Below are 22,197 nucleotides of genomic sequence, written 5' to 3'. Positions count from 1 at the left end.
ACAGAACTGGCTCAAAGGTAGAAGACAGAGAGTGGTGGTGGAGGGTTGTTTTTCAGACTGGAGGTCTGTGACCAGTGGAGTGCCACATGGATCAATACTGGGTCCACTACTTTTCATCATTTATATAAATTATTTGGATGTGAGCATAACAGGTACAGTTAGTAAGTTTGCAGATGACACCAAAATTGGAGGTGTAGTGGACAGTGAAGAAGATTACTTCAGATTACAACAGGATCTTGATCAAATGGGCCAATGGGCTGAGAAGTGGCAGATGGAGTTTAATTCAGATAAATGCGAGGTGCTGCACTTTAGGAAAGCAAATCTTCAAAGGTCTTGGTCAGGTCCACGGCCCCCAACAACCCACCCTCCCCTCCTGGCACCTTCCCTTGCCACCGAAGGAATTGCAAAATCTTCTGCCCAGCCCCACCCTCCTCCCATTTATCTCTCCACCCCAGATGCTCCCTGCCTTATTCCTGATGAAGGGCTTTTTCCCGAAGTGTCGATGTTCCTGCTCCTCGGATGCTGCCTGACCTGCTGTGCTTTTCCAGCACCACTCAAATCTTGACTCTGATCTCCAGGATTGCAGCCCTCACTTTCGCCTTATACACTTAATGGTAAGGTCCTAGTGTTGCTGAACAAAGAGACATTGGAGTGCAGGTTCTTGGCTCCTTGAAAATGGAGTTGCAGGTAGATAGAATAGTGAAGAAGGTATGCTTTCCTTTATTGGTCACAGTACTGAGTACGGGAGGTCATGTTGTGGCTGTACAGGACATTTGTTAGACCACTGTTGGAATACTGCATGCAATTCTGGTTTCTTTCCTATCGGAAAGATGTTGTGAAACTTGAAAGGATTCAGAAAAGACTTACAAGGATGGTGCTAAAAGGTATTTGGTTAGGTAGATGAATAGGAAGGGTTTGGAGGGATATGGGCCGGGTGCTGGCAAGTGAGACTAGATTGGGTTGGGATATCTGGTCAACATGTACAGGCTGGACCGAAGGGTTTGTTTCCGTGCTGTAAATCTTTATGACTCGGCCCATATCTCTCTAAACCCTTCCTATTCGTATGTCCATCCGGGTGCATCTTAAATGTTGTAACTGTACCAGCCTCCAACACTTCTTCTGGCAGCTCATTCCATATGTGCACACCCTCTGCATGAAAACGTTGCTCCATAAGACCCTTTTACATTTTTCCCTTCTCACCCTAAACCTATGCTGTCTAGTTCTGGACTCCCCCACCTCAGGGAAAAAACCTTGTCTATTTACCTATCCATGTCCCTCATGATTTTATAAACCTCTATAAGATCAGCACTCAGCCTCCGACACCCCAGGGAAAACAGCCCCAGCCTATTCAACCTCTACCGATAGCTCACATCCTCATAAGCTTTCAGTACAACGAATGAACACATTGGACTGTAACCTGGTGTGGTATGACTTTGTGCAGCCCAGTCCAACACCGGCACCTCCACATCATGGCAAATAAAGATGATGTATTTGCCCTCGCTGAGATGAACATAGCGATGGTTGAGAATCACCTAGCCCTTAAATGTTCCAAAGATAGAATAGAATCGCTACACTATGGAAAAAAGCCATTTGGGCCAACAAATCCACAACGACCCTCCAATGATCATCCCATTCAGATTCATGTTCAAATTCAGCGGGTGAGAATCATGCCAATAAGCACACGACCAAACCACCAGTGATTTCTCCTCCATCCCGTGAACACTCGCTGGACCCACTGGACTCCAGCTCCACCCACTGGGCTCCAGAATTGCCTCGTCCGCCGCCTCCTGCCGAATTCCTGGGCTCTGGTCCCGCACTTTCCCCTCCCCCCTCTCCACCCCCACTACACCCCAGTGAAACCTGCCGCGGCTTTATATCAGGAAACATGAGAGAGACCTTCCCTGTTGCTCCATGCTGCCGCCGAGCCTCCTTCCGCATGGATCAACGACCATCAAACGGAGACCGCGCTGCAGGAACTAACGTCCCAAAGCAGCGTCACCTTGCGTCTCGTAATACTTCTTGTACTTCCACTAACCTCCCGATCTACCGCCACCTGGCGTCTCGGAGTACTTCCACTAACCTCCCGAGCTACCGCCACCTGGCGTCTCGGAGTACATCCGCTAACCTCCCGATGTACCGCCACCTGACGAATCGGAGTACTTCCACTAACCTCCCAATGTACCGCCACCTGGCGAATCGGAGTATTTCCACCAACCTCGACAAGCAGCGCCTCCTCGCACCTTGGTGTACTTGTACTAAAGCTCGCCTTGCAGCGCCACCTCGCATCTCCGAGTACTTCCACCAACCTCCCAAACAGTGCCACCTGGCGCCTCGGAGTACTTCCACTAACTTCCCGATGTAGCGTCTTGAAGCAGTGCCGCCAACCTCCCCGAGCAGCGCCACCTGGCCTCCCGGCTGAGCTACTTCATCACACTAATTTTGATCTACCACGTTAAATGTATATTGTTATGCAAACAAGCCAGTCCTTAATTGGAAAAGAGTGCCCTCAATGACTTTACAGCTGGTAGAGTAGCTTTTGAAATGTAACAATTGTTGCAAAGTTGGGAATGCAACAACCAATTTGCAGGAAGCAAGCTGCCAAAAATAGCAGGTGATCTAATTTAATGATGCTGGTTCAGAAAATAGTTACTGCCAGCCAGCAATCTTCTGAAATATAGGCATTGGGTCTTTCATCATCCACCTGTAAATATTTTCCAATCAACATGCTTGGACATGTTACAATGCCTTCTCGCACAACGCTTCAAACATGCAGGTCCTGGGCCTCCTCCACCACTCGATGCCTGGAGGAAGAACATCTCTCTTCTGCCTCAAAACTCTTCAACCCCATGGCATCAATGTGGACTTCACCAGTTTCCTCATTTCCCCTCACCCCACCTTACCCCAGTGAAAACCTTCCAGCTCAGCACCGTCCTCATAACCTGTCCCACCTGTCAACCTTCCTTCCCACCTATCCGCTCCACCCTCCTCTCCGACTTTGCCTTTACCCCCAGCCCCAGCCACCTATTGCACTCTCAGCTACCTTCTCCCCAGCCCCACCCCCCTCCCATTTATCTCTCCACCCCGAAGTTCTCAGCCTCATTCCTGATGAAGGGCTTTTGCCCAAAATGTCAATTTTCCTGCTCCTCGGATGCTGCCTGACCTGCTGTGCTTTCCCAGCACCACTCTAATCTTGACTTTAATCTCCAGTATCTGCAGTACCCACTTTCACCATGTTATGTCACACTACTAGTTCACGTAACACTACCAGTGCATCACTGTCACGAGGGGCCTCTGTTTAACATCTGTCCTGAAAAGTGACACCGGAATGGATTTCAGCCTTTGTGCATTAGATGTACTCTCACCTCTGAAAAATTCAGAGATAGTTTGGATTCCAACCCTCATACCTGTCCAGTGTTTTCAGTGGAAAATCTAGGCTGAGTGAGGGTGTCCTATACTGGCTAACCTGTAATCTTAAGGTTGAGGCTTTGAACCAAGGCCTTGCCTTCTCTCTCAGGTGGATGTAAGACACATTCAGGTGGATGTAAGACTCCATTCTAAGAATAGCAACATATTTGTCAACAATTCAGTGAATTACAATTGGCTGACACCAGAAGATCGACCATTAATCAAATTGCAGCTTGTGCAATTACCCTGTCGAAATGTGTGGTATTGGGAAAGCACAGCAAGTCAGGAAGCATCCAAGGAGCCGACGAATTATCCTGTGCCAACTTTGGCTATTACATCTCTCTACGCTGGAATAGCTTTTTGTTATTCACTCAAGGGACAAGGGCATGCCTGGCTGAACTAGCATTTATTGCCCATTCCTAGTTGCCCTTGAGAACATGGTGGTGATCTGTCTTCTGCTGCAGTCCACATGCTGTGGTGGACCCAAGATGCCATGAGGGAGCGAATTCCAAGATTTTGACAGCAACGCTGAAGGAACGGTGATAGAGTGGCGTGGAAGGGAACTTGCAGTTGGTAACGTGCCCATTTATCTGCTTCCTTTCTAGATGGAAGAAGTTATGGGTTTGGAAGGTGCTGTCCAAGGATCTTTGAAGAATTTCTACAGTGCATCTTGTCGATAGTCCATACTGCTGCTACTGAGCATTGGTGACGGAGGGAGTGGATGTTTGTGGATAATACTATCTGTCCATTTGAAAAACAGAATAGCAAATATGCATGTTCTCTGCCCAGATTTCAGGCCTGGGTACATTAACTCGTTAAGACTCAGTTTTTGCTGATAGTTCTACTTTTTCGGTTTTAATAGTCTTTTTATTCATTCATGGGATAGGTGGGTTTGGACTTAATTTACTGACCGTCCCTATTGCTCTGGAGAAGATTGTGATGCACTACCTTCTTGAACCATGTTAAAAATCACACAACACCAGGTTATAGTCCAACAGGTTTAATTGGAAGCACACTCGCTTTTAGAGCGACGCTCCTTCATCAGGTGATGAAGAAGCGTCACTCCGAAAGCTAGTGGACTTCCAATTAAACCAGTTGGACTATAACCTGGTGTTATGTGATTTTTAACTTTGTACACCCCAGTCCAACACCGGCATCTCCAAATCATTCTTGAATCATGGCAGCCCTTTCTTGGGAATCATTTTCTTTTGCAGCTTCTCCTGTGGGTCTGTTTCCATGCTGTACACCTCTGTGACTCAGTGCGTCTACATTGTCTCTGTCACTGTGCAGAGTGCTCACAGCACTCAATCTGAGCAGTCAGCTGAAGCCAAAGGCCACCATCTACACTTTCCACTCTTACTTACCTGTCACCTCAGCACTGGTGACCAGAAATATCTCACTGACACACTGTGAAAGGAGCTTGACAGGGGAGACATTGAGATTGTTCACCCCGCCAGTCAGGGATTCTAAAGCAGGAGGGGACAATCATGAAGAGCTGAGATGAGGAGAAATTACATTGAGTCAAAGGTCTGTTAACCATTGGAATCTCTACTCCATAGGATAGTGAATGCTCCATTGTTGAGCACGCCTAACGCTGAGAGAGGCAGGATTTTGGTCTTTCAGGGAATCACAGGATTTGGGGAGTGAGTTGGATAAGTGGAGTTGAGGCCCAAGGTGGGTCATGATTGAATTTAGTAGCGCAGCAGGCTTAATTAACTGAATGGTCCAATCCTGTTTCTTTTTCTTGTGTTCTGCTTTGCTCTTTATTCCCATCCTTGGAGGCCAGTTATTCAATGTGCTCCTGACTTAAAGAATTCTTTTCCTTCACTGACTCAGCTCTGACTCTCCCTGTGTTCGACATGGTCTGCCAAAACAAACAAAATTCCATCACTAGACTTGTAGACACCTCTATAAAATTTTCTCCATTTCCAATTCAATATTCTACTTTTGTATCATGTGTCTTGAAATTTTGGGTTGCATTTCTGAGTGCTTGGATTGTAAAGGGGTCAGCATTTTGACTCAATTGCCTTGTCTGACCTAACTTCGATCCATAAGCTGTATCAATGCCAGGCAACAAAGCAAGTCATGGCAAAGCACCACAGATGCTAACCCTCTGAAACAAAACACAGACCTGCGCCTCAGTCCCTCCTAATTCTATTCAACAATAATGGAGACAAGATTTGAGAGTTGGAAGGGCCTTGCATGTTCATCTCAAAAGAGACCAGGCCTCAGTTTAATACCTTAGTCAACTGATGTGCAGCACCCCTGACAATGCAGCACTCTCTCACTGATAACTTAGGTCTATTGGTAATCGAGTGTCGGAGAACTCAGTCTTCCAAATTCAGGGTCGAGAGATTGACCCACTTGACTCAGGCTGAAACCTACATTCTAAAATGCAATCAAAATGATCAGACAATTCCATTTTTAACACTGAATTCACACTTTGCTATGACATCTGATGGCAAAGGAAACGTTTTGAGGACTGGGAGAATGACAAACCTGTTTGCCTTCAGGACTCGGTGGAACAGTCACAGGTTGGAGGTGAATGGGAGTGAGAGGCCCCCTCTGCTGGACAGTCTGCAGTAAAACTGGTTACAAGGGAAAGGAGCCAGAAGGACCAGGACTTCTCAACTTGATAAGATTCGAAGGAAATGAATGCACAGAAAGAGGCCATTTGGCCCATTGTGTCCGTGCCGGACAAAAATAGAGTTATTCAGCCAAATCCCACTTTGAGCTCTCGTCTTGTATGTTACAGACCTTCAAGTGAACACCCAAATTCAGGTTTCTACCTCTACCAGAGAGTCCCAAGGCCAAACCATCTTCTGCTGTCACATCACACCCCAAGGTAGCTTCAATGACACCAACAGCCCAACTGCCAGTTTCCACCTCTTGGCATTTGACACTCGCCTGGCTGATTTACAAATATAAGAATTGAGAGCAGGAGTGTTCACTTTCAGCCCCTCAAGCCAGCTGTGCCATTTGATCTGATTGTTCCCTCCACTTCACTTTTGCGCCTACCCCTCTAACTCACTCACTGATTAAGAATCTAATAAACTCTGCCTTAGAAATATTAAAGGACCCTACTTCCAATACTCTCTGGGCAAAAGAATTTCATAGATTCACAACCTAATCCTGGAAATAAATTCTCACGTCCATTTAATTATGAACTGTGTTCTCTAACTCTTGCCTCCCCTGCTAGAGGAAACATCCTTCCAGCACACATTCTGTAAAATTTCTCTCAAGATCTTTTGTGTCTCAATAAATCACCTCTCATTCTTCTAAACTCCAAACTGTCCAACCCTCATCTCAGGGATCAGTTGACTGAAATGTCTCTGAACTATTTATAATGCAATTATATCCTTGGGAGACTAAAACAGTAAATAATACTCTTGGTCTCACCAGTGACATATACATCTGTACACCTTGCAATAAACAACATTCTATTTTCCTTCTTAATCATATGCTGAACCTGCATACTAACGTCTTGTGATTCATGTATCTGGATCTCTCCATATCCATGTGATGTGCAATCTTTCTTGACTTGAATAGTATATTTTTATTCTTCTTCTTGTTAAAAAGTGGGCAAGTTCACATCTTCCTACATTATACTCCATCTGTCAATCTTCTTTACCCAATCACTTTTATAGATCCCTTGTGTGTTCTTCACAACCTACTTTCCTATGCATCTTTGTGGATCATCTGCAACTTGAGAAACTGTACATTCAGTCCCTTCATCCATTTGGATGTGAACATTGGAGATATGGTTAGTAAGTTTGCAGATAACACCACAATTGGAGGTATCACGGACAGTGAAGGTTACTTCAGAGTACAATGGGATCTTGATCAGATGGGCCAATGGGCTGATAAGCGGCAGGTGGAGTTAACTTAGATAAATGTGAGGTGCTGCATTTTGGAAAGGCAAATCAGGGCAGGACTTATACACTTGATGGTAAAGTCCTTGGGACTGTTGCTAAACAAAGAGACCTTGGAGTGCAAGTTCATAGTTCCTGGAGTCACAGGTAGATAGGATAGTGAAGGCGGCATTTGGTATGCTTGCTTTTATTGGTCAGAGCATTGAGTACAGGAGTTGGGATGTCATGCTGTGGCTGTATAGGTCATTGGTTAGGCCACTTTTGGAATACTGTGTGCAATTCTGGTCTCCCTTGCATTGGAAGGAGTTTGAGAAACTTGAAAGGGTTCATAAAAGATTTACAAGGATGTTGCCAGAGTTGGAGGGTTTGAGCTATAAGGAGAGGCTGAATAGGCAGAGGCTGTTTTCCCTGGAGTGTCGGAGGCTGAGGGGTGACCTTATAGAGGTTTAAAAAATCATGAGGGGCACAGAAAGGGTGAATAACCAAGGACTTTTCCCAGGGTGAGGGAGTCCAAAACAACAGGTTTAAGGTGAGATGGGAAGAATTTAAAAGTGACCTAAGGGACAACTTTTTCACGCAGAGGGTGGTGGGTGAATGGAATGAACTGCCAGAGTAAGTGGTGAAGGCTGGTACAATTCCAGCATTTAAAAGGCATATGGATGGGTATATGAATAGGAAGGGTTCAGAGCGATATGGGCTAAATGCTGGCCAATGGGACTGGATTTATCTAGGATATTTGATTGGCATGGACGAGTTAGACTGAAGGGTCTGTTTCCGTGCTGTATAACTCCAAGTCATCAACACACACTTCTACCTTCTCTGAACCTGAGGTTATCTCAAACTGTGCTTTGTGTCCCTGTTCATGCCAGGACCCAGCCACCCAACTGGCTAACCTACATTGTCCCATGGTCAAGCAACACTTTGATGTTAAAATGCTCACTGCTTACAAATATTTCGACTCTCTCTCCAGATCTCTGTAACCTCTTCCAGCCCCATTCAGAGACATCACTCTCATCTAGTTCCTGCTCTCGTGTACCTCTAGCTGTAACAGATCCACTATTAGCAGCCACACCTTCACCTACATCAGTGCAAGCTCTCGAAATCCCTCCTTAGGCCTCTCCCACTGCCATTAATACCTTGAAAACTCTCTTACACCAAGCTTTTGGGTCATCTGCCCCAACATTTCCATTTGTGGCTCAATGTCTAATTGTACTCCTATAACCTTAGGAGAATTTATTACCTTCATGGTGTGATACGAACATCCACACGGTTGGAATTGATTAAAGTTCAGAACCTGGGGCAAGGCATTGAGAAAATTCTGAGTAATCACGAGGAATAGGAAATTAAGTAAATCATTCTTTATTTTCCGTAATTTTCTTCTCTCACTCTTCACTGACCTCTGTATAAACAATATATTTATATAAGATGTACAACTTACATTTCCATATATTCATTAGCACTAAAGCAGAGCTGAATTAGAGAGCTGGTGTTCATTTGATGTTTCATCATGGCTTCAGAAAATCCAATGAACTACTTTGAAGCAATAGTGTCATTAAAAACAGATTATTAACACACAGCAAGATCCTACAATTAAGGGAAGTGATCACTTGACCTCTTACACCTGAGAAGACTGTTGGATCTAAGGTGCCAAACTTTAGGTTTCTGGGCACTTTTACTTTTACATGTTTCTATGCCCATGCCAACATAGGAAAAAGAAAATTCAGCAGAAATTTAAAACAAATTCAGAAAATTGGCATTCAAAGGAGGAGAAGGCTTGTAAAGGACATTTTGGGAAATGTAGGGAGTGGAGTGTGGGGTCAGGGAGGACTTGTGACTAGATAATGGAACGGTCAAAAAATCAGAACAACATAATATGAGCTTGGAATATGTTTGCGATTTTTGAGAAGATTTGTAGCTCAGGTTGAGGTTCAGGTTGTAAGTTTGCTCACTGAGCTGGTAGGTTTTTTCTCAGACGTTTCATCACCACGTTAGATAACATCATCAGTGAGCCTCCTGTGAAGCGCTATTTGCGTGTCTTGGTCTGTTAAGGTGAGTGATATCATTTCCAGTCCATTTTCTCAGAGGTTGGTAAATGGGGTCTGAATCAACGTGTTTATTGATGGAATCAAATCAGAACTCCATCAATGAACACATCGATTTGGATGCTACTTATCAACCTCTGAGAAAATGAACTGGAAATGATATCACCCATAGATCAAGACACACAAACAGAAAGACGGACAGAACACCAGCGCTTCACTGGAGGCACAGTGATGATGTTATCTAGAGTCGAAGAGTGTGGTCCTGGAAAAGCACAGCTGGTCAGGCAACCTCTGAGGAGCAGGAGAATTGACGTTTCAAGCATAAGCCCTTCATCATGAATTCCCAATGAAGAACTAATGCTCGAAATGTCGATACTCCTGCTCCTTGGATGCTGCCTTTTCCAGCACCGCTCTCTTCAACTCTGATCTCCAGCATCTGCTGTCCCCATTTTCTCCTGATGATGTTACCGAGCATCATTTGAGAACAACCCTACCAGCTCAGTGAGCAAACTTATAACCTTGTAACATGTGTCTGCGTCCAAGTGTGGAGCAGAATAGAAAGACCATCACCAGGTAAATCAACTCACCTATGGCCCAGCTACATCATCAGGGCACATGCAAATGAACCTGAGCACGTAACAAGCCTCAATATTGTACAAAAACAATTTGAGAGTCTATTTCCTGGTGAACAGTTGATTAATAATTGTGAATGCCACAGCTCAGATCAGTAATTGAATGAGGCAGTTAATGTCCAGGACAGGGCTGAGTCACTCGATCCCCCCGTACAAAATTGGGCGGGGAGGAGGGAGGAAGAGTATGAAGCTTCTTCTCCTCTACCTATTTAGTCTTCAGCTGTTCAGAGTTACAGGCAATTGTCCTCAAGTTATGGACTCTCAACATTCAGACAATTCGCTGAGAGTCTCCCAAACTAATCTTGATTGTTAAAAGCCAGTAGGGGGTTGTCCATTAACCAATGTTAAATTTAATCTCAACAATAGAGTATGCAACTCATTGCAGAATCTGTCTACCTCTCCCTCACTGAATTGCAATTACAGAAACAGCTTTGTGGTAGAAATGGTACTTGGCCTTTCAGCCAAAACACACTGTATTGTTAATTTATAAACTTTCCTAAAGTAGAGATTATATGGCAACATAATCTGGATAAGCAAATCTTGTTCAACTGTTTAGCAATATCAGCCTCTAGAGTTTGGGTACCAGCATTGCACTAGATATTCCCTTCCTTTCTTGAAGGAAGTAAAATTTTAAATAAACTTCTTATGGAAGACACATGTCCATCTGAGAAGTGATAAGCGATGGCTGTTTGGTAATATTGGTAGGCTATTAATCCAGAGACCAGATAATGTCCTGGTGACCCAGGTTCAAATCCACCATGGCAGACAGTAGAATTTGAATTTAATTTTAAAATCTTTATACTTAAAGAGTCTAATGATGAACGTGAAACCATTGTTGATTGTCAGGAAAATCCCATCTGGTTCACTATCCTTCTTTAGGGAAAGAAACTACCATCTTTACCTAGTCTGACCTACATTTGACTGTAGATCTACAGCAATGTGGTTGACTCTTAATTGTCCTTTGGGCAGTTAGAGGTGAGCAATAAATGCTGACCTAACTAGCGATGCCTTCATCCTGTGAATGGCTCCACCATCACACAAAGATATGAATGGAAAACAAACACACAGGTTTAAGCCACAGACCCAGAATGAGGTCTGTTTCTTGCTAACTAATAAAGTTTGCTTTAGCATGAAAATCAAGCATGTCTGATTTTTCATGTGTTGAACTGTAACCAGACATTGCAAAGTCTCAAGAACTCAGGCTGGGAGATGCTGTTCCATTGATGAGGTCTGAAACTCATATCTCACGAAGGTGAATGTTAAATGATTGAGCAGCTTTGGCCTATACTCGTTGGAATTAAGAAAGATCTAATTGAGGTACACAAGATGCTACAGACAGGGAATTGAATAAGTATATGAAGAGTGGATATTTCCCCTTCTGGGCCAACCCAGAACCGGCGGGGGGGGTGGGCATGGCAGATTCAAAACAGAGCTGAGCAATTACTTCCAAAGGAACGTAAACCTGTGGAATTCACAACCCCAGAGTGTGGTGGACACTGGGGCATTGAATACATTCGAGGAGCAAGAAGACATTTTAAAATTACTAATGGATTAAAGGATCACAGGAAACAGGAAGGAAAGTGGAGTTAAGGTCGAGCTGAGATCAGCCATGATCATATTAAATGGCAAAGCAAGTTTGCGAAGCTGAATTACCCACTCTCTCTTCATTGGTTTCAGTGACCCTTCCTTACCATATCCGAAACGTTAACTGATTTCTCTCCACAGATGCTGCCAGTCCAGCTGAGCTTTTCCAGCAATTTCTGTTTTTGTTTCTGCATTTAGATGTTGCATTGCTATGGATGAGTTCCCTGTTCCGGCTAGAGGTGGAGTTGCCTAAGAACGCAGCCAAGAAATAAAGGTGGCTAGGATACCTTAGTTCAGACAGCATCTAATTACTAAACTTAGTGATCATGGGCTAAGCCCCACTCTCTGCAACTGGATCCTCCGTTTCTTGACCCACAGGCCACAATCAGTGAAGACTGGGGACAATGTTTCATCCTCACTAACACTCACCACTGGAGCCCCCCAGGGGTGCATACTCAGCCCCCTACTGTACTCACTGTATACTCATGACTGCGTCACTAAATACCAGACTAATGGTTCGCTGATGACACCACCGTAGTCGGTCGAATCTCAGATGGCCACGAAACAGACTGACGGGAGGCTGAAGACCTGAGAAAATGGTGCACTAAAAACTACCTAGCTCTCAAAGCCGGCAAAACCAAGGAACTCATTATTGACTTTTGGCGGGATGTTACTCATGCCCCCACCACACATTAACGGCACAAAGGTGGAACGAGTGGAGAGTGTCAAGCTCCTGGGAGTGGTCATGCACAAGTTTTCTTGGACTTTTCATGTGAACGTACTGGTTACAAAGGCCCAACAATGTCTCTTCTTCCTCAGACAGCTGAGGAAATTTGGCATGACAGTGAATACCCTTGCCAACTTTTATAGGTGCGCCATCGAGAGCATTCTGTCTGGATGTATCACAACCTGGTATGGCAAGTGTACCACTCAAGATCGGAGACAGTTCCAGAGAGTGATGAACTCGGCCCAGACAATCACAAAGGCCAACCTCCCATCTATTGGATCCATCTTCCAGGCCCGCTGTCAAGGAAAGGCCGCCGGCATTCTTAAAGATCCATCCCACCCTGGCAATGTTTTTCTCCAACCTCTACCCTCGGGGAGAAGGTACAGAAGCCTGAACACACGCACCAGCCAGTTTTGTAAGTTTCTACCCTACTGTTAGAATACTGAATGGACTCTGAAACTCTTTAACATTTGCCTGTAACTGTGTTTTTGTTTTTGCTGCTGTTTACCTATTATTTTATTATCTACGCTACTTAACTCTGCGATCTGCCTGTATTGCTCGCAAGACAAAGCATTTCACTGTGCCTTGGTACACGTGACAATAAATTCAATTCAATTCAAGGGGTTGTATAAAAACATATGTCTGGAACATACACTAATTCCTTCAATTGAGGAACAGGTGGACAGGACATTCAGCACCCTGCTCTTTGGAGGATTTGGCTGCTGCAGAAGGGCTGCTGCATTTACCTCCAGCTTTCAAAGCAGAAAGCTTTTCTCATGATGCAATATTGTTGACTTTAAAATCACCCTAGTATCCTGAATCATTTGCAGTATGTATAAATTCCTATCCTAAACAGAAACAGGAGTCATATACTGACACAGCACTGCCATTTAACAGATTAATTTGGTGCAAGCGTTAATAATCAAAGATTGCTGTAGCTTAGTGAGTTTTGAGAAGATTTGTAGCTCAGGTTGAGGTTCTGGATGTAGGTTTGCTGGAAGGTTCAGCATATGCCTTTCTGGCATAAAATTCACTAAAGAGGAGGAAAACAACAACAAACTGCCATTCCTAGATGTCACAGTAGAGCAAACAGCCAATGGGCAACTTCAAATCAGCGTCTACAGGAAAACACCACATACGGACCAAATATTGAACGACAGAAGCAATCACCCCAACATCCACAAACGAAGCTGCGTCAGAACATTATTTCAACAAGCCAATACACACTGCAGCACAGAGGAATTACGCAGAGCAGAGGAAAACCATCTATACCGTGTCTTCAAAAGGAATGGGTACCCAATGAACACAGTCCGCGACTTCTCAGCAACGAACCCAAACAAGCAGACAAAACGTGTCCAGAAACCCTAGTCACTCTCCCCTACATCAAAGAAATCTCAGAAATGACTGCCAGACTACTCAGACCCTTTGACGTCATGGTATTCCACAAACCCACCAACACACTAAAACAGCAGCTAATGGACTTGAAAGACCCTATACAGACAAGCAAAACTAATGTCATTTACAAAATACTGTGCAACTGTAACAATGTTTGTCTACATTGGACAAATAGGCAGAAAACTAGCCACCAGGATATCTGAACACCAACTAGCCACAAAAAGACATGACCCACTCTCACTAGTATTCTTACATACAGATAAGGAAGGACACCACTTCAACTGGGACAACACATCCATCTTAGGACAAGTCAAATAGAGACACGCACAAGAATTCCTAGAAGCATGGCATTCCAACTGGAACTCTATCAACAAACACAAAGTTAGACCCCATCTACCACCCCTTGAGAAAAGAACAGGAAATGACATCACCACAGGAAATAACATCAATCCAAAGAAACCCAAACATATAAATAGAAAGCAGGAATCATGTACAGTGCTTCGCTTGGAGGCCCACTGAAGATGTTACCTAGTAGAGTGACGAAACGTCTGGAAATGTACTTAAGCTCAGCAAGCAAATCTACATCCATTGCTGCAGCTATCTAGAAAAATGACCCAGGTCTAGACAATTCAGGAGTTAACATGGTTTCTAACTTTATCGTATCCAGCAGACCCTGAATGCTATTGAGTCCATGAGATCAGATCTGTGGTGCTTTTCTTTCACAGTAGGTTCATGGTGGCAAGGTCAGAATTTGATATCCATCCCTAAGTACACTCAAACTGAGTAGCTTGCTAAGCCGTTTCAGAACAGTGGAGTCACATGTACGTCAGACTGAGAGAGTGTGGCAAGTTTCCATCCACAACAGAGCATCAGTGAAGGGGATCAGTTTTCACAACAACTGGTGACATTACAGAGACCAGCTTTCAATTCCTTTGGCTGGCATGTCGGGATTTGAACCCATGTCCTCAGCATAAATCTGTGTCTCTGCAAAGTTCGGCCAATGACAGTATAGATACGCCCTCACCTCCTGAACAGTAATGGAGGCTGCAGAAATCACTCGTGCCAGTGTTAGAGGGATGGCTAGCAGCAGAACGAGGGACATTTCCCGATAATACCACCTTCCCAGTGAAAACATTGACGTCTGCAGCCTGTGTTCCCTTATTCTCTTTGGGGTTGCGCTGCCTGTGGACAGCAGCGATTGACCAATAGGCTGGTCATTATGCTCACAGCAATCGTCATGCACGCAGCATCAGGATGGCTGCACACAAGCAGCTTACAAGGTACACTGGTCACTGCCCGATACAGCACCAAGACAACCCACTGAAACAGAAGTCAACCAGTGACAGCAACTCCGGATTTGGCAGATGTGCAATTGCCACCAGCAGGTCCAATAGATTTTTTTTTACCATTCACAGGGCCTGGTGTCACTGGCTGGGCTAACATTTATTGTCCACCCCTAATTGCCCAGAGGGCAGTTAAGAATCAACCACATCATTGTGGGTCTGGAGTCACATGTAGACCAGAACAGGTAATGAAGGCAGTTTCCTTCCCTAGTGGATATTAGTGACCGAGATGGGGTATTCTGAAATTGTCAGCATTTCACAGTCATCATTAGGGTTCAGAATTCCAGACTTCTATTGAATTCAAGTTCCATCATCTGCCGTGGTGCGATTTCAACTCAGGAAACTGAGAAGCTGGGGTGAGCTTCGAGGTGAGCGTGGAAGCCAGGCTGTCTGCTTTACTGGGGGCACAGTGTGGAAGAGGAACAAGCAGAACAAGGGAAGGAGTCAGCAGCACTGGCTCCTGTTAATGGCATGAACAGCCTGGTCTGTGGAATATTTAATTCAATGACACTCAGCAGCAGCTTCATTTGTGTTTTTTCCAAAGTGAGCTGCATCCACTTTATTTCAGTCAGTTCTTTAAAAGGTAACCTCACCCGGTCTTTTCCCTTCTCAAAAACCAACCCACCTGCTGGAGACTGCCAACAATTTCTCACGCTCTTAACTTGAAATCTTTTATAGTCAGCTCAAAGATCATGACTCATTCACCATTCACCACAAAGACTTCATTCTCTCTTACAATACTTTGCTTTTAAAAGGTTGCTTTAATACATCTGGAATTATTTAATATAAAAATCCTGAGGGCCTCTTGAACAGCATTCAAGATCAAGGACAGGAAGAGTCGATGGGTTGAGGTATTCCTGGGATATTCCGCAGCTCGGGAGATTCCCCAGCATGAGGGCTCCTCCTTGTCCCTATTGTGCGTTTGGTGCATAATCTGAGTGTTTGCTAATCCATAATCTGCTCCATTCTACCGACAATCCTCTCCTTCATCACATACCTTTGGAACGGCAGTGAATATCCTCAGGCCGTGCATGGCCTGGATTTCATCTTTTAATGCCTGTTTTTAAGTAAAAAGGAGAAAAGGGGAACTTGCAGTTATAAAGCATCTTCCACAGCCTTGAGATGCCCCAAAACATTTTACAGCCAACAAAGCACATTTGACATGTAGTCACAAAGGAAAACATGATAGCAAACTTGAACATAATGAGGCTGGACAAAACAGCAACTTGATAACTAACAAATGATCTGTCTTTGTGGTGCTGGGAGGTAGCTACTGTCCAAGATGCCAAAATTGTCTTCACAATAGTTGGACACAGGATCCTGAGGTACTAACAGGAGTTGGTTGGCCCTCTGCTTAATATCTCAGCATTTCTGACAGTGTAGATCTCATCTACTGCACTGGGAGGGTCAACCCAGAGTATATGAAGAAGTCTTGAAATTGGACCAATTACTTTCCAACTCAGAGGTAAGTGTGCTATTGACTGAGCCCAGTTGATACTTTAAAGGCAGTGTCAGTGTCATGGAAAAAAACTTGGCTTTATCTAAAGCAGGACATCCTTTTCATCCATTCCTCAATCAGAGGGGACAGAATGGGTGGGATTCTCCAATCCAGGCACAGACCGATACTGTCCAAAGCTCTGCAGTAATGCATATCCAGTCTCAATGTCAAAGCAGTGTTTGCCTCCCGTAGTGTGACATTAGTAATGTATAGAACAGTGTCAATTGTGATCAGTGGAGAGAGGAACCCTGCAGACTGGGACTGTCTGCATCCAGATCCCATGAAGGCAGCAGCACAGAGTCAGGATTTCATTGTAGCTTGTACTGAACAAAGACTCCAGAATGTACATATCTGCAATGTGCTTAGATGGACAGATGGATAATTTCATTTAAAAAATCAGGCAGGGAGTTGGGACAGCCCTGACAAGAAGGGGTGACATAGGAGTAGCTGTGTGAAAGAATCCTGGCTCAGAGAATCAGTCAAATCAGTATGCTGGGAGATTAGGAATAGCAACGTTCACAACACAATTGATAGTAAGGATAAATATTTGGCAGGAGACGAGTTAACTCCCCATCTCTTCCTCAAAACAATGGCGTGGGATTTCGAACACTCACTTAGGAAAGTAGACAGTGTGTCAATTCAACCTCTCATCTAAAAGACTGTGTGTGAGACAGTGCACAACACCCTCAGAACTGCACTGGAGTGTCAGCCTGGATAATGTGCTGTTAAGCATCTGGAGGGAGATTTGAGCACGAGTTCCTGATTCAGAGAAAATACTTTCTCACTGGCATCACTAAGAAATAATATCTCAAGTTTTTACTGACATTGTGCACCACGGAACATCGACTAGATCAATAACTGTGTTCTAATGACAATTTCACATATTCTTCAGCCATTTCACAGAATCCCAGAACCGTCATGATGCAAAAGGGGGCCATAAGGACTTAGTGCCATTCTCCTGACTTCTCCCTAGATTTTTTCACATTCTTTCTGTACACATCATCTAACACCCTCTTGAATCTCTCAGTTTACTGTACGTCCATACTTCCACTGTCAGTAAATTCCAGACCCAATAAAGCATTGCTTCATATCTCAGTTGCTATGTTTGCAAACCACTTTTAGTCTCAGTCCTCATGTTTTAGGAGCAGGATTAGTTCCTCCCTATTTACACTATCCAGATCTCTTAGCATTTCTCAAACGAGCCAACCTCTCAGCCAACTTCCCCTTTAAGGAGGACAGTCCTCGCATCTCTAATCCCTTCAATAACTGAATTTCTCATCCTTGGAAACACTTGTGCAAATCTTTCACCAATGAGTTCAGATCCTTCCCACAATGTGGCGCCCAGAACTGTACTCAATACACTAGCTGAGGTCTAATAAGTGTTAGTTCAGTTCAGCATTATCTCCTTGCTCTTGTGCTCTACGCTTCTAAGAATAAAGCTCAAGATACCATATGTTTTTCTCACTGTTCTCTCCACTGGTCCTGCCACCTTCAGTGATCTGCACATATATACTTCCAGGTCCCTCTGCTCCTGCAACCCCCTTAAGGTTGGTCCACTGTTTTATATTGGCTGACTATCAAAATGCTTCAGCGATTCTACAATAGAACACCCCTTAGATGGGCTGATCAGTGCCCCTCATGTCAAGGTGGGCTGCCTCCAGTGAACACAAGGATGTGGGGTGGGAGAAAGAGGGCTGTTGTAGGACAGAAGAAGAGCGAAAGTGAAAAACCTTTTGCCACTCAGATGCTAACAATAAAAAAATCAGTTAGCAGCACTACAGTGGTACTCTGCACTATGTAGAAATTATGCCAAAACAAGTGTTGATAAAAAAATGGTTTTACATGCATTTGGAAATTATCATGTCTTGTGAGGGGAGGGGAGTTTGCCTCTGGATTTAGGTTAAGTGGGAAATTAATGTGGTTTAATGCTAAGCTAGACGCCTCTTGCCTCTGCTCCATTTAGCAAAGATGACAAAGCTGCCAGTACCTGATTAATCATCTGGTGTTGCTGGACAACACGTTTTCCTTTAAATTCCACTGATTCAACGTGCACTTCATACATGGCCCCACAACCTCCTGTGCGACAGAAAAAATCATATTTTCATATTTAGTGGCATGTAGATCACCACAACAGGCTTAATTAAAAGAACTAAATAATTTTTTTAGGCATGGCCTCATCACTCAGTACACGTGGAGTTACATAAGTAAGAGTGTGACTGTGGGTGCCTTCATTCCTACACTTATTCAAAAGCCTGTACATCGTAAACATTTTTAAAAACTGGCAAATTCAGCAGTTACTGCCCATCCCTCACTATTCTTCTGATGCAAAGGCATTCTCACAGATCTTTGAGACGGAGGTTTGAGATTCTGACCTTGTGACATATTTCCAAGTCAGGAAGGTGTGCAAGATCAGGAATTGTTGTGCCTACTCTGCCCTAGTTCCTATTGATGGGAGAGGTCATGAGTCCATAACATACAAGTTGATTAGTACAACAAATTGCTTGGCTTATGTCCAGAATTAAACATTTTACACGGACAGAATGTGGTGCCACCAACATCAGCCATGTCTTGGAACAGCAAACTGTCTGGACACCGTGATTTAAAGGAATACAAATACATGGATGAGGGGGAGAGCAAGGGCTACAAATTCTCCAGAGGCACCCAAAGTCCTTTACCAGTTTTTTTAATGCAGGAAGAGTCCTGTCAATTCAAACTACAAAGTTACAGGTGAATAGCTCTGATCTGTAATAATGTCCTTAGAAATGCAGTAGTTATTGGTATATCTTAGAGTCCAGATCCATAAAGCTGCAACTACCACCCAGGTGGGAATTCATACAGATAGCTTTCTAATGCTGAACCCCTGAAAATCAGTTAAATCCCTTTGCTTCTCAGCCAGTTAATTCTTGCTATTGGTAAAAATGTTGCAAGTATATATAAAAACCTGAAAGAACTGAGGATGCTGTTTTTGCTGCAAGTATATATACTTGACAAGTACGTCAATGCTGAGGCAGGAGTGACACTGGGAGTAAGTTTTATAGTGGACAGCACAAAGCTGAACCTGATCATACTTTGTAGTAACTCCGTCTTGTCTCAATCTTTCCCTTATTTTAACAATCGTTTCACCTTTTCTTTGCAAATATTGCTCAGTGAATTATAGTAAGAAACAAATGCAAATGACAATCCAGAGTCAATCTTTCCTCTGCATGTTCCATTGTAGGCTGTGGTCACGATTATCACTGTTAGACAGTGCCCTAAATACAATTCCTCCCTCAGCTGACACCCTCAACAGTTCTTTTATCTCATACCAATCCCACCACAAAACAAAGAAAAACAGTTACAGTCTGTCTGCTGGTCTGCCTTATTTATTCAAAGTTTGAATGCAGTCTCATTAGGATTCGAGTGAACAGAAGGCTCTCCAGTGTACCATTTGAGTTGTCTACTGCCCATACACAGACCGGAAGAGCACTGGGCGAAGACAAGAAAACATAAAAATCCAGTCCAACACCCTCTCCCCTCCGTGCCCTTGTAATTTCTAAACAAGGCAATTGGATTGGCAGCAACTTCTTTGGAAGGTTTTTGCATTTTCCCACAGTGACTGAGGTCAATTCAGCATCACAGCCTGAAGTGGTCTCCTCAACGCCTTTTGCGAAGAGATCAGTTGCAGAGATTGAAGATCAAAACCTTACCACAGTCTTAACCTGCTGGCTTATCCATGGTTGGTGTTAAAAACATTGGCACCAGTCCTTCAAAAGGCCATGTTCAGGGTAAAACTAAAACTGGTCACAAACAGACATCCCAAACCTTGTGCTAAATTTCCCTCTTTCCCTGATGGCCTTTGGAACTTTTCTTCCTAAATCTCAACTTTGTCAAAAGCAATACCAGCCAGTTTTTCCAATCATCTGTTCACTCCCAGAAAGTTAGCACACACTGTGCAAGTCGGTTGTACTTGCCTGATATATCCACAACTTTAATCGCTGAAGCATGCGGAAATTTACTTTTTAAAATGTCTGTAATCCGGACCTCGCCATTGGTCTGTGCTGACAAACTTCTTCTTAGTGTGTTGGAGAGTGCCAGTGACTAAAAGCAAAGGAACAGCAGTTAACAAATTCTGTTCAGAGATGCTAGAGCACTCATTGGTTATTCACTCACCTAGAAACATTAGGAACAAACTTCTCGAGTCTCTCTCACCATTTAACTAGTGGGAGAAAGATCAGTGTTGCCATTTAATTTTCCCATCTTTAGCTTTGCAGTCCTGAATGCCCACATTGACCTCACAGCGCCAGAGACTCAGGTTCGATTCCAGCCTCGGGCGACTGTGTGTGGAGTTTGCACGTTCTCCCCATATCTGCATGAGTGCTCCAGGTGAATTGGCCATGCTAAATTGCCCTATAGCGTTCAGGGATGTGTAGGTTGGGTGCATCAGTTGGGGGAAAGGTAGAGTAATAGTGGAACAGGTTACTCTTCTGCTTGGCTGAAGGGCTTGTTTCTACACTGTAGGGATTCTAATTCAAATAAAAAAGGGTCTAGTGTGAGGGGGATTGGGTAAGGACAAGTTGCTTTAAGTCCTAGAATTGTTGAACTCGATGCTGAGTCCAGAAGACTCTAGAGTTCCCAAGCAGGAAGTGAGGTGCTGTTCTTCCGACTGGAGGTGAGCTTCACTAGAGCACTGCAACAAACCTGGGACAGAGATGTTGGCCAGGAACAAAGTGGTGAGTTGAAGTGGGAAGCCTTGTCACACAACCCATTGTTAGCTAACAAAGAAATCCATCCTGATGATCATCCGTGAACACGTTAGCTCACAAGTTTAAAATCATTTCTCCTTGTTCCGCATTTGCTGACCAGAAGGAAGTTGTTCCCTGTTCAGGTCATCATTTCCTTTAATTATCTTCAGACCCTCATCTGTGGCAGGAGGAGGATAAAAGAAGAGGGAGGAAGTTAGAAATAGAAGGGATGTAAAGGCATGGGGGTGCCAGGGAGAATGGAGGGGGAGTGGTGTGCAACTTGCACAGTAGGAAGAGAATTTTACAACGGGGGCTTTTTCAAAGTGGCAACCCAAACAGGTCAGTGAACAAACGGGTGAGGAATAATAGCATTCAGCGGTAGGACTTGGGCAGCAGGGTTGGGCACATTGAGTTTCTAAAGGATGGAAAACTAGATGCCACCGAGGGAACACAAATGTCAAATTTTCAAGTAAAAATAACGTGAAGGAGCAAAAACCAGGGAAGTGATATAACTCAGAGTGATTACACATTCTAAATTAAAATGTTTAGTTTTAATAAGTGAAGGGGAACAAAAAACTTGTGCAAATTACACAGAGGGCAATTACTTCTCAGTGAAACATATCAGAGTTTTGCACTAAAAACTAAGCACTGCAGATGCTGTAACTCTTTAAAAAAACAGAAATTGTTGGAGAAACTCAGCAGGTGTGGCTGAGAAAGGAGGTTAACATTTCGGGTCCAGTGCCTTGAAGAAAGGTCATTGGTGTAAAACATTGAGATTGCTTTCTCTGCACAGATGCTACCAGACTTAGAGTTTCTCCAGCAATTTCTGTTGACCAGAGGTTTTGTTGTGATAGTGAACAGGAGAGTTTTGTGACCAATGGCTCCCAGTGCTATCCACCTCCCCTCAGTCGGATCCTCTCCTCTCTCAAAAGGGTCATGCACTCAAATAGCACGGGACAGACCCTTCAGCCCAACCAG

General features: G+C 44.0%; 1 protein-coding gene across 2 annotated transcripts in view; it reads right to left on the bottom strand.

The window, feature by feature from the left end:
• Positions 1–22,197, bottom strand: part of LOC122558221 (hypoxanthine-guanine phosphoribosyltransferase-like) — a 90,610-nt gene that overhangs the window by 18,514 nt on the left and 49,899 nt on the right. Inside the window, exons 9-11 of one of the 2 annotated variants that reach the window (XM_043706554.1) lie at positions 20,449–20,575; positions 18,486–18,574; positions 15,742–16,057 (exon numbers count right to left, since the gene is read on the bottom strand). In XM_043706554.1, coding sequence (XP_043562489.1) covers positions 15,968–16,057; positions 18,486–18,574; positions 20,449–20,575 — 306 coding nt within the window. In that variant the 3' untranslated portion in view covers positions 15,742–15,967. Of the gene's footprint in view, positions 1–15,741; positions 16,058–18,485; positions 18,575–20,448; positions 20,576–22,197 lie in introns of those variants that run through there. The other variant, XM_043706553.1, reaches the window with a different exon arrangement.

This window comes from Chiloscyllium plagiosum, chromosome 17 (genome assembly GCF_004010195.1).
Source record: "Chiloscyllium plagiosum isolate BGI_BamShark_2017 chromosome 17, ASM401019v2, whole genome shotgun sequence".
Lineage (NCBI taxonomy): Eukaryota > Metazoa > Chordata > Chondrichthyes > Orectolobiformes > Hemiscylliidae > Chiloscyllium > Chiloscyllium plagiosum.
The sequence above is the reverse complement of the archived record's forward strand: the minus strand, read 5'-3'. Positions and strand labels throughout refer to the sequence as shown.